General features: G+C 60.5%; 2 protein-coding genes across 4 annotated transcripts in view; one reads left to right on the top strand and one right to left on the bottom strand.

Annotated features, from left to right (window-relative positions):
• Window positions 1–16,726, bottom strand: part of ABLIM2 (actin binding LIM protein family member 2) — a 50,441-nt gene that overhangs the window by 783 nt on the left and 32,932 nt on the right. Inside the window, exons 17-22 of the mRNA XM_056132922.1 lie at window positions 13,983–14,035; window positions 13,006–13,144; window positions 8,607–8,668; window positions 4,502–4,556; window positions 3,102–3,109; window positions 2,950–3,030 (exon numbers count right to left, since the gene is read on the bottom strand). Of these exons, the coding sequence (XP_055988897.1) occupies window positions 2,950–3,030; window positions 3,102–3,109; window positions 4,502–4,556; window positions 8,607–8,668; window positions 13,006–13,144; window positions 13,983–14,035 (398 nt within the window). The remainder of the gene's footprint in view (window positions 1–2,949; window positions 3,031–3,101; window positions 3,110–4,501; window positions 4,557–8,606; window positions 8,669–13,005; window positions 13,145–13,982; window positions 14,036–16,726) is intronic.
• Window positions 1–16,726, top strand: part of TBC1D14 (TBC1 domain family member 14) — a 298,797-nt gene that overhangs the window by 274,735 nt on the left and 7,336 nt on the right. The gene's annotated exons all lie outside the window — the stretch shown is intronic.

The following is a 16,726-nucleotide window of genomic DNA, read 5'->3' as shown; positions in this document are numbered from 1 at the left end:
AAACACCGACTCCACTGCCGGAAGTGTTCTCCCCCTCTGAGCAGGGGACCACTCTTGGGACCCTGTCACCCCTCCCAGGAGGGCACGGCATGTGCCGGACTGCCCGGCCCAGTGCGCAGGGTCTGCTGGGAAGGGTTTCTGAGATGGGGCTCCCAGAGTCCTGCTGTGTCCCTGCCCGCAGACCCTGAACCTGGCCCTCACAGGTCACATCTGAGGGGACCCCTGTCCCTCCACCCACCTCTCCCCTGAGGGGTCTGTTCCCTGAAGTGCTGCAGGCACTCTCTCAAGAGTCCCTCACCCCAAGCCAGATGTGTGTGAGTGGGTGTGTATATATGTGTGTTTACGCATATATGTATGTGTATGTGTGTGTGTATGTTGTGAATGTTTGTATATACATGCGAGTGTGTGCACGTGTGGGACTGTATATATGTGTGTATATTCTGTGTGTATATAGGCTGGAGCGATAGCACAGCGACAGGGCGTTTGCCTTGCACGCAGCCAGCCCACCCGAGCCAGGTTCAATTCCTCTGCCCCTCTCAGAGAGCACGGCAAGCTACCGAGAGTATCTCACCCGCACGGCAAAGCCTGGCAAGCTACCCATGACGTACTCAATATGCCAAACACAGTAACAACAAGTCTCACAGTGAAGACGTTACTGGGCCCGCTCCAGCAAATCGATGAACAACAGGAGGATCGTGACCATGATGTGTGTGTATGAATGTGTGTATGAGTATGTACAGTGTGTGAGAATGTGTTTGTGTGTGAGTATGTAAGTGTACATGTGATTGTGAGTATGTATATGTATATGTGTGTGATATGAGTATGTGGGTATGTAAGTGGACGGATGTGTGAGTGTGTGTATGCATGTGTGTGATGGTATGTGAGTGTGCATGTGTGTGTGCAAATCGGGGAAGCTCAGCCTACAGCCACGCGACCTTGTGTGTCCAGCACAGGTCCTCCGCGGAGCCCAGAGCAGAGACTGTGCCCCCCAGAGGGGTCAAGCTCCACGGAAGGGCAGGCGCTGTGGGTGCACACTGTGCCCAGCCACTCTGGCTTTGGCCATGGAAGGTGCTGGAGTGACAGCGCATGTGCTCCTCCTCAAAGTGGGAGGCCCGGGGTTTTAGCACTGCCACCAGCACCACAACCTGTGCACACACCGGCGTTCACACAGCACACCTGCATTCCCCCTCACAGCCCTGCATTCCCCCTCACAGCCCTGCATTCCCCCTCACAGCCCTGCATTCCCCCTCACAGCCCTGCATTCCCCCTCACAGCCCTGCATTCACCCTCACAGCCCTGCATTCACCCTCGCACATCTTGCATTCACCCAACACTCTTGCATTCACCCCACACACCTGCATTCCCCCTCGCACACCTGATTCAACCTCACACCTGGCTGAGCACTGCAGCCCTCCTTGCGTGCTGTCCCCACTGCGGCACTAGACCCGGAAGGAACCCTGAGCTCTGTGTTCTGAGGGTCCTGGCGTTGCTCCCCCCGCCCCAGTGTCAGTGTGGCCAGGAGCATGGGAGCTCATGGTGTGGGCGGCACCCAGCACTGCTCATGCCAACAGCTGCCCATGAGCATGGAACAAGTGCCGGCCCCCACAGACCGCAAACTCCCCACGTCCCACCCACAAGGGCACATGGGGCTGTCAGCAGCCCAAGGGAGCAGAAAGCGAGGTGGGCAGCTGGCGGCGGGCCTCTGAGTTCTGAGCCCAGCCCCGTCCTGGAATAGGCCGCCCAGGGCCCCTGGCCGCTCCCCCCCTTCTCCACTTGCAGGTGGCAGGAAAGACGCAGCCAGAGGGGTGCACCCGGGTGTGGTCTCGAACCCACTGATTCGCCCATTCCTCAGTCCTCAAGGGCTCCCAAGGCCCCACGGCCCCGCCTTCTGTCACACCACTGTGAGCAGTGGAGGTTGGGGACATGGGCCGTGACATGGGACCCTGCCATGTGGCTCTAGAACCCCCACAGTGGGTGTGCACAGGGGACAAACACTGACCTCCAGGAGACCAGAGTATGAAGACTTTTCTCAGGGGTGCCAGGGCTTGACCCCCGGACCAGAGAAGCAGCCCTGGAGTCAGGGCTGAGTGAGAGCAGGACAAGCAGGGGGCCGTGGGTGGGACCGAATGGGGGACTGACGGGGCCAGATATTGAGGGTCCTGAGACCAGAACAGGCACCCAGGGGAAGCCTTATGGGTGTGAGCGCACTGAACTCTATAGTGTGTCACCAGGGAAGAACGTGTCAGGAGTAGCAATACCTGGGCAGAGCATAGGACAATAGTACCCAGGGAACAGCATACTAGGAGCACCAATACTCAGGGCAGAGTGGAGGGCATTAGTACTTGGGAAACAGCATACCAGGAGCATCAGTACTCACGGCAGTGTGCCATGAGCATCAGTACTCACAGCAGTGTGCCATGAGCATCAATGCTCACAGCAGAGTATTGGACCACAAGTCATTGGGGACGAGCATACCAGGAGCATCAACACCTGGGCAGAGCGTAGGGGCATTGGTACTTGGGGAGGAGCATGCATGGAGCACTATTACCCAGACTCAACATGTGGGGTACTAGACGAGGAGTAGCATGCCAGAAGCATCAGTACTCAGGCAAAGGCATGTGGGGTACTATACCAGGAGTGTGCCTGGAGCACCAGTACCTAGGCAGAGCATGTGGGGGGCACTAGACCAGGAGGAAGGTTCCTAAAATACTGGTACCTGAACAGAGTATAGGGCAGTGCTGGAGTACTGATACCTGGGCAGAGTGTATAGGGTACTGGACTGTCAGGAGTGTGCCAGAGCATTGGTACTAAAGGAAGACCCACTACTCCTCAGTTAAGCATTTCCTTCCTGGCCCTGGGGTGGGCTCTGTGCAGAGCCATCTCTGGGCCCAGCAGCCCTGCAGGAATCCCTTGGGGTGCAGAGGGACGGGTGGACGACCCCATCTGTACCTCCAGTCTCGTCCGGTCCACATCCTTGGGCAGCTTGACGCGAAGTCGGTTGGTCACGATGAGCGCATCATACGGGTACACCTGGGGGCAGGGGGCAGCTCAGCGCTGGGCACGGGGTCCTGGGGCCAGGTCCCCATCATGGTCATCCTTACCTTGTATTCTGTAAGACAAAGGCAGAGGGCACAGGTGCCTTAGCGGCGGGTGCCAGGGAGCCGGGGCCTGGGGCCCACCCCAAGGTAGGTGGGCTGTGCCCCCCCTGTTTGCACCGGGACTCGGGGGCCTGGGGGGCCGGGCAGGCACATGGTCAGAAGACAGGAGACAATCCCGAGGCAGCCACGGCCCCGCTGAGCCCTGGAGCCAGTCTTGGGTAGCAGCCCATGGGCCTCCCAGCTTCTGGGCCCCAGATCCCTCAGTCCCTCTTTTGTGAACAGGGGCCCCCAGCTCTGGTGGTACAGGCTCACAGACCGAGTCCCCGTGATCTCGTGGAGCCCTCTCTGGGACCTGGTGCACACCTGTCTCAGGGTGACCCTCAGAGCTCAAGGGAGGTGACTGCTCCCCAAGTGCCCCTAGAGCCCCAGCCACAGTGGGCACCAGCTGCAGCCTGGCGCTTCGGAGGCAGAGGGGCAGGTGCTGGACAGCCCAGCAGTCCTTGTCACCCTGGGGTGACAGGCGAGTGACCGGCTCCATACAGGCAGCCCAGGATGGGCAGCGATGCCAGCCCTGCATCAGGCCCACACCCCTACACCAACTTGCCACACACGTCCTGGTTGATGCCCAGGGAGGCAGCGGGCGCCTCATCAGACCCGGCCCTGCCCACAGCCCCTGCTGACCGTCCCGCTGGCAGCAGGCCACCTGCATGCACGCACAGTGACCGCGCAGCCCCTCCCAGTGAGCGAGACAACAAGTCGGGGGAGGCCACTCAGTGAGGGGGGTGAGCACCTGAGGGAAGCACCATGGGACAGGAGAGGAAGCATCTAGGACTAGGGCGCATAGCTGAGGATAAACATCTTAGGAAGGATGGGAACACCTGAGGAAGGATCGCAGGGAGGAGGAGCAACTAGAAAGGAGCACCTCAGGGAAGGAGCACTTCAGGGAGGAGGGAACACTTCCTGGAGTATCTGTGGAAGGATGGAACACCTCAGGGAGGGAGCACATTCAGGAGTGCCTAGAAAAGGGGGAGCACCTCGGGGAGGGAGCACCCTCCAGCAGTACTTCAGGGAGGGAGCATCTGGGGAAAGAGAGAGCATCTTGGGAGGGAGCATCTCCGGGAGTACCTCAGAGAAGGAACATCTCTGGAAGTACCTGGGGAAGCAGAGAGCACTTCAGGGAGGAGGAAGCCTCTTGGAAAGGGGGGAGCACGTCAGAAGGAGGAGACCCCCAGAGACCTGCCCCATTGGAGGGCAGCTGACAGGTACAGAAGGGTCTGGGGATACTCTGGAGCAGCCCATGGACCCCAGTGCATGAGGCCCCCAGGGGGGCAGCACGGCAGGGAGACTCAGCAGGGTAGGATCCCCTGCCCAGCCAGAGACCCATGGGGTCCCGGTTCTTGTACCTCGCGTGCCCCAGCCAGCATCCGGGTCTGCTCCCCAGGGGGCCGCACTGGCATTCTGGAAGAGAGAGAGAGAGAGGGCAGCGGGGGGCAGGGGTGCACAGAGGCGGCCCCTGGGATGGACCGGCCCACAGCCTTCAGCCATGCTACCCGCTGACCCCTCCTGTGCCCGGCTACAGCTGGCACCGCCCTGCCGGCCGCCATCTCTGGAATCCAGCAGTGAGGACCGCAGTCAGCCCCCAAGTCCCTCACGCCACACTGTCCTCTGGGTGCCAGGTGACGCAGCCCTGAGGCACAGACACCCTAACAGAGAGACCAAGGCCAGGGGCGCTGGGAGTTGAGGGTCTGTATGGGCATTTTGAGCCTTCTGTGGTTTCTCACATCCACATCTCACATGTGGCTTTTCTGGAAACATCCCGCCATCGCCCCCAGGCCCTCTGCTGACTCACCCAATAACAACCCCTAAAGAGTATTCAAGGGCAATTTAGGGGCCCTTCCTTCACCATGGCCCCCCACTTGTGTCTCCGCCCCATATGAAGCCCAACACTGTCCCCTGGTGCCCACCGCTCAGCACTGCAGGTTTCCAGCCCCCAAGCTGGGCACCCAGGCTTCACCCTCAAGGTCAAAGCTGCTTCCGGCTTCACAGGTCCACACAGGGGAGCCCCGGGGGGCAGGGGCGCAAGGCCTGCTGGGTGTGGCTCTCTGGTAGCTTCTGGGGGAGGAGCTGGCACGAGCCAAGAGCTGAGAGGTCAGGAACCCACAGAGGTGGGACAGCTGGTGCCGCTAGCAGATGCCCCAGGGGATTAAAAGCTCGAAGTGCTCACCCCTTCCCCCACTTGGCTGGACCTTCGTTTTCTAATCTGCAACCTCAGGAGGCCCCGTGACCATCCACAAGTCAATGATGGACAAGGCTTTGAGAGATTCAGCTACACAGCAAGGCCACACAGCAGCTCAGAGACTAAGCATGATCGAGCACCTGGGTTTTCCTTTCAGCTCTGACCCTGAGCCTCCCTCCTCTCGGCAAGTGCGAAGCCACTCTGCCCACCGCTCGCCTGACCCAGCCCATGGAGGTGGCCGTGTCCGCTCCTGAGCTCCGGGGATGACGTCAGTGCCAGGCCCCCCGCACCGGCTGTCTACATCGGGTATGAGGACCAGGGCTGCCTTCCTGCCCAAGCCACATGCCCCAGTCAACCACGAGCCCTCACACACCTCCGGCCTCTGCCGGGCACAGGATTCAGTCTGGGCAGTGCGGCCCCGCCTCCTCAGCAGGCAGGCAGCCGGGGCTGGAGGCACCAGGCCTCAGGGGGAGGAAAGCTGGCCCTGTCCGGCTGACCACACAGACGCTCTCCCACGGCAGAAACCGGGGAAGCCTCTCCCCTCCCCAGAAAGTAACTCACCCCTGCGTCCCTCCCTCCCTTCCTCCCACCCCTCCTTCTCTCCCTCCTTTAAAAAACTTTGGGAGGGGCTGGGCCAACCTGGAGGTGCTCTGAGCTGACTGCTGGTTGCTACTCCTGCTTGCACTCAGTGAACCATACGCAGTGTCAGGAGTTAAACTGACACTGTGTGGTTGTGCGTGAGGATCATTCTAGTCCTCCTTTCTTCAAAAAACATTTTTTTTCTTGGGAAGCCATGCCTGGTGGTGCTTGGGGGCTACTCCAAGATCTGGGCACAGCAGGCAGGTAGCATGGACTATGAGTTCTATTAACTGCTGGGACAGGACCTGGTGAGTGCTCCCTTCCTCTCCCTCCAGCTTGTGAGTGCTCCCCCCCCCACCTGAGTGCTCCTCTTTCCGTGGCCACCAGGAAGCAAAATGCTCCCTGCCACAGTGTTGTGGGCTGCTCTTTGGTTCAGTGCTGGCTTCCTTTCTCCCTGGTTCCCGTCCTCCTCGGTGATTTGGAGTTAACGGGTCGCCGTCTGTGCCGGGACTTCAGAACACCTGGAGCCCTTCCCGGACACAGAAAGAAGACAAGCGACGTGGGGAGCAGCGGGCAGCGGCTGCAATGGGGCCAGCGCCAGTGGGCACGGGGAGGCCACAGGCCAGGCTGACCCAAGGCCCAGGACCATGCCCGCCCTTCCCGCTGAGGAGCAGCCACACGCTGGCGCCTGGGTCTGAGAGGTCTGAGGAGACACCAGCCCCACGCTCCACATCTGCGAACACCGTGAGCTGGCCAGTGGCCCCAGCTGATGGTCCTGGGGTCGGCATCTCCAGGGTCTGCCCTTCTCGTTCACTTCCATGCCCTCAGACAAACTGCTCAGCACTGGGCGTGGGGCAGTGTGCAGAGGGACTTCTGTCCCAGTCACCCCAGCGGGACTCCCAGAGTAGGCACAGGTCCCAAGCAGACAGCAAAGCAGCGGCTGCGAGAGAAGCCCCCAGCATGCGTGCTGCCCCCGGGAGGGCCCAGCTGGACACTGAGAACATGCGCTACCTGTGGAGGGAGGTGTGTGCTGCATGCGGGCCAGCAGCCACGGTGGCCAGTTAGTGGGGAGGGGCTGCGCCAACCATGCAGATGCACCGGTCAGACCACGAAGGGCCCATGGCACTGGGCAACTCCTGGGCACCCACTTTGCTCTGGCCTCAAGGTAGACCCGAGGTTTCCCGTCCCCCCCCCCCACCCGCCTCAGTGGCTCACACACGCACCCGGCAGCTCCTGGAAGGCAGCTTGTCCTGCTCCACCTCTGACAGGATGCGCTGCCTATGGAGGACGTGTGCGAGCACGTGTGTGCAGGTGCATGTGAGTGTGCGCGGTGAGTACAGTGTGAACTGTGTGCACACGTGTGTTCAGGTGAGTGCACTGTGCATGCAAGGCTAAGTGTTCTGTGGGTGTGAGTGCACATGTGTGCACGACTGCATTGTGTGCCTGTGAGTGGGCCGTGGAAGTGTGTGCGGATGTGTGTTTAGGGGGTCTGTGGGTGTGTTAGATATGTGCACGTGGAGAAGTGTGAGTACGGATTGCATGCATGTCACTGTGCCTGTGTATTTCATGTGTACTGTGTGTACTGCATGTATGTGAAGTGTGTGTAGATTGTAGGTTGCATGCACATAGACTGTATGCACATTGACTGTATGCATGTGGGTTTCGTGTGTGGATTATATGTGCATAGATTTCATTGTGTGGATTGTGTATGTGGACTGCATGTGCATGAATGTGTATTGTATGGACAGCAAGTATGGACTGCATATGCCACGCATTCGGATTGCATGTGTGCATACTGTGTGTGGACTGCATATGTATTGTGTGTGGGTAGTGTGGGCTGCATGTGCATGCATGTGGATTTTGTGTGTGGACTGTATGTGTATTCATGTGGACTGCATGCGCATGTATGTGGATTGTGTGTAGATAGCGTGTATGGGCTACATGTGTATGCATGTGGATTGCATGTGTGGATAGCGTGTGGACTGCATATGCATGCATGTGAGATGCAAGTGTATAGAATGTGTGGACTGCAGGTATAGGTATGTATATTGCATGTGTGGACTGCAGGTACATGTATGTAGATTGTATGTGTGGACTGCATGTGCATGCATGTGGATTGTGTTTGGATAACATGTGTGAACTGTGTGACTTGTGGGTGCATGTGTGTGCAGTCCTGTGCCTCTGGTACCACACCCACCCTTTGGGGTCTCTCTCTGGAGACCTACTGAGGTGACAACATTAGTGGCTCTTCGCAGGGCCTGGTCCTGGGGGACACTCAAGCTCTGTGTCAAGTGCACATCTGGAAACGGGTCATGTTGCTCGGGACAACCGGAAACATGCATGTTGCACGTGACCTCAGTGACCTCATGAGCATGACAGGGCGCTGCCCGTGTCCTCACCAAAGCCTTGGCAAGCTTACTCACAGAGACAACGACAATAGGAGGCGACGTGGCTCTGTGAGCACGAGCTTGTGGCAGGCAGAACTGCTCAATTCCGGGGAATGGGGGTGTCTGCTGACCCCCAGCCCATGCACCTTGCAAGGCCTCCTTGGGGTGGGAGGATGAACACGTCCAGATTTGCACTGTCTCTGGGCTGGAGAGGGGACAGGTGGGGACCAGGGCGCCTCCTCCCGGCTGTGGTCAGAAGGGGTGGGGACAGCTGTTAGTGTGCGGTGGCGGGTGGGCGGTACCTACCCGGTGGTCCAGACCACTGATTCCATGTCCCGGGAGAGGGTCGGGTTTGGAGGGGGGGCATCCTGAAAAGACACACACCGGTCACACGGGCGTGGCCCTCTCTGCCCGGAGAGTGGGGGCACCTCTCGGGCCAGGGCCTCACCCGGCAACGCGAAGAGCTAGGCCAGCCCGTGGGAGGGGTCTCCTTTCCACAGAGGAAGTCATGAAGAACTCCAATTTCTAACAGCTCGAAATGAGGGATCCGAGTACCCTGGGGTGCTGTACCCAGTACTCCCTGCACTGGCCGGGGTGTCCCCGGACTCTGAGGCATTCCTGAGCCACACTGATGCGGGTGGAGACCCCGCACGGCCCTGGGTGAGGACGTACTCAGAGGACCTGCAGTGGAGCCCGACACGCCCCTCTGGAGCCTGGTGCTGGCCCCAGACCGAAGCAACCCCGAGAGAGAGAGGGCACGTCTACTTTGCGTGTCCCACCCCAGCACCAGCCAAAGACTGAGCCCGGGATGCTAGGCCGAGGGAGGGCACTCACATGTGGGCCAAGGGACCAGCATACATGTTTGTGTGTGTACCTGTGTGTGTACAGGAGCCATGCATACATGCACACACGATAATGTATGTGTGTATAGGAGTCTGACACATGTGAGTACATGCACAAACATGTATATGTGACATGGGTATTCATGAAGACAAGTGTGTGCGCAAGATCCGAGCGTACATATATTCACTTATAAATATTAATATCTGTGCGCAGGTAGAGACCTGTTATCCATGTGTGCATGTAGAGTACATGGGCTGGTGTGTATGTGTGCGTACAAGCATGTGTGTGAGCCTGGCGCACATGTGTGTGCACAGGCACGTGCAAGCCTGACAGCCATTTGTGACGTCACTCTGACCTTCCCAAGGTCCTCCCCAACTGTCCTCCCCCGGGCGCCTGCAGAACTGGGCCCCCTCTAGGGTTCCTCCCCGGTTCCTCTTGTGCCTGCCAATTCCCACCGCCCCCACAGGGGCCTCACCCCAGAGAACACCTCACGGCCAATGGCAAGTGTCCCCTGCGCGCCTGAGATCTCCCTCCCGTGTGGCCCTGGCTCCTTGCCTCAACTTGCCCCTGCTGCGGTCTGCGCAGCCTGTCAGGCCCCGCGCTTCTCTGCACTCGCAGCTACCTAGATCTGTGCGTTTGTTCGCGGCTGAACGTCGCCACTTTCCTGCTGTTATCTCTCAGGCCCTGCCTTCTCCTCTGGGCCCACGGATGCAGCCCTGTCCTTCTGTCCCCCTTATTTGCTCTCTGCTCCAAGTGGGGAATTTCCATTGTCTGTTCAAGGACAGAACCTCGCACTCGGCCATCAGAAGGGTCCAGGACAGAACCAGGCCCCTGGCTCCTCGACCAGTCTTCATTCCCTTCAGTGACAGTGAAATGTCACTGCCATTTCATTCTTTCTTTCTGATTACTTGGCTTTAGGCCACACACAGCGATGCTCAGGGATTATTCCTGGCAGTAGGGGATGCCGGGGACCAAACCTTTATCAGCCACGTGCAAGGCCAGCGCCCTCCCCACTGTACAACTGCTCCAGCCCCATTCATTCTTTTTTTTTGGGGGGGGGCGCGGATCACACCCAGCAATGCTCAGGGGTTACTCCTGGCAGTGCTCAGGGGACCATATGGGGTGCCAGGGATTGAAGGCCAGAGCGCTCCAGTCACCTGATTCATTTTTATAGCATTCATTTCTCCCGGAAGATTTTCTACTTCTTCAGTCCCATAGAAATGATTTATAACGATTCATTTCACAAGGGTACCATGGGCTGAGCCACCCAGGCCTGGTGGAAAATCCACTGCGCTTCTGTGCTTGTGCCCAGCCAGGCCCAGTCATCCATGGGCGGCCTCTGTGGTTCTGTAATGTTGGGAGCGCTCCTGCTCTCTCCCTCTCTCTCCTTCGGTCTCTCCCCCCCTCCCCCTCCCCGTCTCTCCGTATATCTCTCTCCCCGCCCCCCATCTCTCCGTGTCTCTCCCTCTCCCCCACCCCACTCCCGTGTGTGTCTCTCTGTGTCTCTGTCTCGCTCCCGTATCTCTCTCTGTTCATTGCACACTGTGGTGGTGATGTGGGGAGACGCAGTCCAGTCCGATCATGCCCGTGGCAGTGTCCAGGCAGCTGGCCTGCCCCATGAGGGCAGCTCTCCCAATGCTCCCTCACGGGGAGGTGGGGAGACCCTGCTCTTCACAGGCAGGGGAGGCCCCAGGAACCAGCAGTGGGGACCGAAGGCGCCTGGTGGAGACAGAGGAGAACCCGTTAACCCTCAGCTTTGCCCCCCAGCATCCGCTCAGAGCCGGGGCAGAGGGTGCCATGATCCCAGAACACTGGCCAGAGAAGCCCCCGTCCCAGGTGACCAAGCATGGACCCCTCTGCATCACCCCAGAGCTGTCGGGTATGGTCAGGCATGCATAGGGACAAGCGGGGGTCTCATTTGTGAGTACCTGCTCCAGGACGTGGCTGAGGTGTGTGAGGGGACCCTGTCCACACCTGGTCAGATACCAAAGGGCCATGAGGTCACGAACTGAGCTGGGGGCTGAGGGCCACTGGATGCACCATCCTGCCTCCACATGCTGTGGGCGCCCTTACAACGTGTGCCCTAAGACCCTACTCCAGGAGCCCCCAGGGAGCTTGCCCCCAGGCCCCAAGACGCTTAGCACAGCGCGGGGGTGGTGTTTCTGAGGGTGATCCCTGGCCATGGCACAGGGGTGGCACTGAGGTTCCCGGGTAAAACACCTTGGGCACTGCCTGGGTGACCCTACTCGGCCTGATTTCCCCAGAGGCTGCAGAGAACGAGGAAGCCTGTACCAGAGTCCCCCAGAGGGTCTGCGCCCACACGAGGACCCGCGCCCCCTCTCCGTCCCGCGGGCAGGACGAGGCCACGTCCGGGGGACAGAAGTGAAGTGCACCTGCGACGGTGAGGAAAGGTAGGCGGAGGCCCTGTTGGGAAAGGTGGCTGTGGGGAGCAAAGACCCCACATTTGGCAGGCTCCTGGGGCAGGATGGGTACGGCAGGGACCCCGCAGCCTCCGGTCCCCGCGAGGGGCTGCCTGTCCGTGCTCGGAAGCCGCAAGAAGGGCCCAGGGCCTGCCCAAGACCCCAGACAGCCAGGCGGCCCTGACACCCCAATCCCCCGGCCATGAGGGCAGCTGGGGGCGCTCAGCCCAAACACCGGCCCCTGGGAAACCGGAGACGGACGAAGAAAGACCGAAGTCCAGGCCAACCAATCACGGGCTGGGCAGTTCAGTCTGAGCCAATCACATATCGGACAAGCCTTGCTCTGGACCAATCACGGGGTGGGAAACTCGATCTGAGCCAAGCATGTGTCGGGCAAGCCTCACTCTGGCCCAGTCACGGGATGGGAAGTTCAGTCTGAGCCAATCACGTATCAACCACGCCTTGCTCTGGACCAATCACAGGGTGGGAAGTTTGATCTGAGCCAATCATGTGTCGGCCAAGCTTTGCTCTGGACCAATCATGCGGCGCGAAGGTCAAGCGCCCAGAGAAAGGCCTTGGGAGGCCCTAGTGGGGAGCTGCTGACCCTTGCCCGGCCTGTGGTTCTTCCCGCGCTGCTCTGGTGAGTCCTGGGGCCGAGTCTGTGCGACCTCCCCGTGTGCTGGCCGGGGCTCTTTGCACCAGCACCGCCCAGCGGTGCAGCCGAGCCCAGGCTGCTCCTGAGTCTTCTCCCGAGGGGCCCGGCTCTGCCGGTACTGCACGGTGACAAGGGTCAACAACTGACTGTGGACCAAGCCCAGGGCCTCCATCCCACCTGTCACCACCTGCCAGCGCTAAGGCTGGCCCGCGCACTCATGCATTCGGCAGTGCCTTGCAAGCCCGCTGGGTCTGCCTCTGATCTCTCAGCCTCCCCCAAACCCATCCACCGTCAGCAGAGGCCCGGGACCCCTGCCGGGAGCAAGCACCCAGGTCAGGCTGCAGCGGGTGGGCGGCCTGACGGCCTCAAAGTACCCACACACTTGGGTTTGGGTTTCCACGAAGTGCCTCTTCCTGCGTCCCCTCCCTCACCACCGGTCATCAGTCAGCGTTTGTCTGCCCCCAACTCTCACTGCCCGACCATGCGCAGGTCTGTTCTGGAGGGAGGAGCTGCCGGCGCGGCCCCCACGCCCCTCCGGGACTCAGCCCAGGGACAAGCTGGCTCTCACCCGGTGTTCCAGGAGCTGAGGCGCCTGCAGGGCACCCCAGCGGCTGACCATCCACCAGGGAAATAAGCGCGCAGAGAGGGCCTTGTGCCCAAATCCAGCCTTTATATTGTTTTCTGAACAGAGTTCAGATTTGGGGGTCTTGGCTGCAATTTTTGCAGCCCCTGAGCTGTGAGGGTTTCGGGTCGCCTTGACAGCCCCCTGCTCCGAGGTACCACTCACGCGAATAAAAACTGTCCCCCGGCGTCGCCTGCAGTGCATCCCGGTCGGCCCCGCTGTCCTGGGACGGGCACTGGCTGGCCAGCTCTGGGGAGCTTGTCCTCGTGTCCACGTCCTCCTTGAGAAGTAGCCAGCTGGCCTTCTGCCGAGAAAGGCTCAGCGTGAGCCCACCAGCCAGCCAGCGACCGGTGCACCCCTCACCCCCAACCACAGGCTGCAGGAAACTGGATACCCAGGAAGCACCGTGGGCAAAACTCTGGCCTCCGAGCATGGGGTGGGGGGAGGGCAGGACACACACACTAGCCCCAGCACAAGGAAAGGGTGCTGGCAGGTGCCCCGTGGCCCCTGATTACTTAGTCAGGTTTTTATAGAGGCACATTGGCTTATAGAATTGTTGACTATGGTGTCAGGCATACGACCTTTCCTGGGGCAAGAAAGCACCCACTGGTGCTCAGGGCTGGCTCTGCCCTCAGGGGTCACTCCTGGCAGGGCTGGGGGACCATGTGTGGCCCTTCCCCACTGTACTATCTCTCAGGCCCAGTCTGCTGATTTGAAATGTTAATTGCCATCGTTTTCCATTCTGTCCAGTCATAGGAGACAAGATATTCGAGGAGGGGTCTGGCCTGTGGACCAGCTCACCCACACCAGGACCGTGCTGGAGGTGAATTCTGGGGAGCAGGGGACCGGGCTGGGGGTCAGGGTACAGACAGCAACACCTCTTTCCCTTCCAACTGCAACACTGCTCATTCTCTTAGGGAGGGGCCTTGGTGGATCTTGCTGATCTCTCTTCCGAAATGGTGTCCCAGCTGAGGGCCCAGGAAGGGCAGAGGACAGGTAGGGCAGCGGCCACACAGGCTAGGCCTGTCCTTCTCCGCTCCTCTGGGGCTCAGGGAGTCGCCCAGACCCCGGGGCCCCGTGTCTGCCTGCCTGGTCTGAGCCGTGACTGATGAGTGAGCAAGGTGCGTCCCTGCCCACGTTACCTTCCTGCTGTCTGCTGCGAAGCTCCCGTCATCCCCCTCCAGGCGCCTTGCGGCTAGAAGATAAAGGCAGAGGTCAGTCAAGTCACCCGCAGGGACAGTGAGACAAGCACAGCACTCCTCCCCCACGTGGCCAAGGGGCCCCCAATGGGCTGCCGCGTCGGAAACTGGTGTCCCTCTCTCCCGTGAGCACAGAGCCAGGAGCAGGTGCGCAGGTGACCCCAGAGTGAGCGCTTGCCGCCACCCCCTGCCCAGGGATTCGCCCATGTTGCCGGTACCCAACTCCCTGCTTTCTGCCTTGCATGTTGAGTCCACGGTGACTCAATCCCCACAACCACATCACGGGGGAGTTTGGATTTTTTTTTTGGCATTTTTGGGTCATACCCGGCGATGGCACAGGGGTTACTCCTGGCTCTGCACCCAGGAATTACTCCTGGCAGTGCTCGGGGGACCATATGGGATGCCAGAAATCGAACCTGGGTCGGCCGCGTGCAAGGCAAACGCCCTACCTGCTATGCTATGGCTCCAGCCTGACCATATCAGAGGAAAGACAATGACTGGGACAGATGCTGAGCGTGCTCAAGAGATGGCGCCTGAGGGCCGAGGGGGCCCATCCCTCATCCCCGCACCCCTGTCTGCGCCTTGGCCTGCCCAGAACTCCTGCTGTAGCTGAGGGAGGGGTGCGTGGCGCCGTCCTTTGCCTCGGCGGAGCTGCACCCCCACACGTCTCCGCATCCCCGTCTGTGCCCCCCCGTGCATGCGGCTGCTTACCTGCGGCCTGCGGAGGGCTGGGGCCTTCCAGCCTTTTGGGGTACCCCGCCCCACGCACCACCAGGGACAAGACTGACATCAGACCCGAGAGCTTGGACACAGGGGACTGGGCCAAGGGACCTTGACAAGATAAGGCCACAGTCGGCGGCGGCTGGCACACAGGGCGCGCGTCCTCCCGCCCGGCGCCCCATGCAGGAGCCGCATTCGGGAGCCCCAGGTGGAAGGGAGGGGTGGAGGCCAGGCCCCAGGGGCAGCAACAGCGCAGACGGGGTGGGGCACAGCTGCTGCCCCCGGGGGGGCCTGAGGGCTGGGAAATGGGGAGCTGCACCCCAGAGCCCCCACATGCCCCAACCATCGCCACACTTGGGCTAATGGACACACGCAAGCCCAGAGTGGCCACTGCTGGGGGCCTCTCAGTAGGAAGGGAGGGGTCTGACAGAGGCCTGTGGGGCTGACCCAGGGAACAGACCCTGCTCCCACCAAGGCTGGATGCAGGAGCCCATGAGGACTCCCAAGGGGCCACAGATCCAAGCAAAGCCCTGTGGGGCCCAGGTCAGCCCCGGCCCCCCAGCACATCACGCGGCTGCTCTGGAGGCCTGTCAGCAGGTGCTGGGACCCAGCAGGGAACGGGCACCTGGTGCTGAGGGGGACGATGGGGTTGGGGCTCACTGCAGTAGGCTGCTGGCCCCAGAGATGAGGCACGTCCCACGGCCCCGCTGAGCGTTGCTAGGGGCTGCCTTGAGGACCCCCCTGTCCCCTGGTCACTCAGCAGGACCAGCATGTGACACACTGAGTTTATTTCTGGATTCAGAGCCCACCCTCCCACACCCCTCTGCACACCCACTCCTGTCTGAAAACATGCCCACAAGCATCCTGGAACCCCTTTTATCTCCTCTCCACTCCTCCCTCTACACTTCTGACTACTCACCCACCCAGGCATGCACACGTCATCACCCACGGTCCTCCCCACTCAGCACCCACTCATATGCCCATCCGTCCATTAACCAACTGTTCATCTATTCACCTACCTACGTACATGAACCACGAGCCTATTCATCCATCCACCCATCTGTGTAATCACCCGCCAGCCCGCCCATCCATCCATCCATCCATCCATTCACCCATCCATCCATCCATCCACCATCCAGCCACCCATCCATCCAACCACCCATCCATCCATCCACCCACCCATCCCCCATCCAGCCACCCATTCATCCACCCACCCACCCATCCATCCATCCACTCACCCATCCATCCATCCATCCACCCATTCAGCCACCCACCCATCCATCCATCCATCCACCCACCCACTCACCCATCCAGTCACCCATCCATCCATCCAGCCACCCATCCCCCATCCAGCCACCCATTCATCCATCCAGCCACCCATCCATCCATCCATCCATTCACCTACCCATCCAGCCACCCACCCACCCATCCATCCATCTATCCACCTACACATCCATCCACCCATTCAGTCACCCATCCACCCATCCATCCACCTACCCATCCATCCATCCCACCCATCCATGCATCCATCCACCCACCCATCCACCCATCCATCCACCCACCAACCCATCCATCCATGCATCCATCCACCCACCCATATGACCACCCCTCCCGCTGTCACCCACCTTTCATCCATCCACTCAGCCACTCCCCCACTCCCCACCCCATCCCAGTCTGCCTGTCCTCCTTGACCCACCCTTTGCTGGGTCCGGGCAGCCTTGGTCTGTTGCCCTTCCTGAAACCTGCCTTGCTCTGCTTCTCTCTCCTCCCCCCAGCGGGGGCTGAGTGGGCACCGACACGGTTGCAGGGGCAGAGCGGCATCCAGGCAGGCCCTTGGTCTGCACAGTGCCCAGCCAGGCAGCGGGGCATGCGAGGAAGCAAGGGGGGCACAGTCAGTCCCCGGGGGCCACCACGTCCTGGTCCACTCACTGTCCTCCCTGGAATTGGTCACCTTCAATCCGAACAGG

Source organism: Sorex fumeus, unplaced genomic scaffold (assembly GCF_029834395.1).
Source record: "Sorex fumeus unplaced genomic scaffold, SorFum_2.1 ptg000095l, whole genome shotgun sequence".
NCBI lineage: Eukaryota > Metazoa > Chordata > Mammalia > Eulipotyphla > Soricidae > Sorex > Sorex fumeus.
The sequence above is the reverse complement of the archived record's forward strand: the minus strand, read 5'-3'. Positions and strand labels throughout refer to the sequence as shown.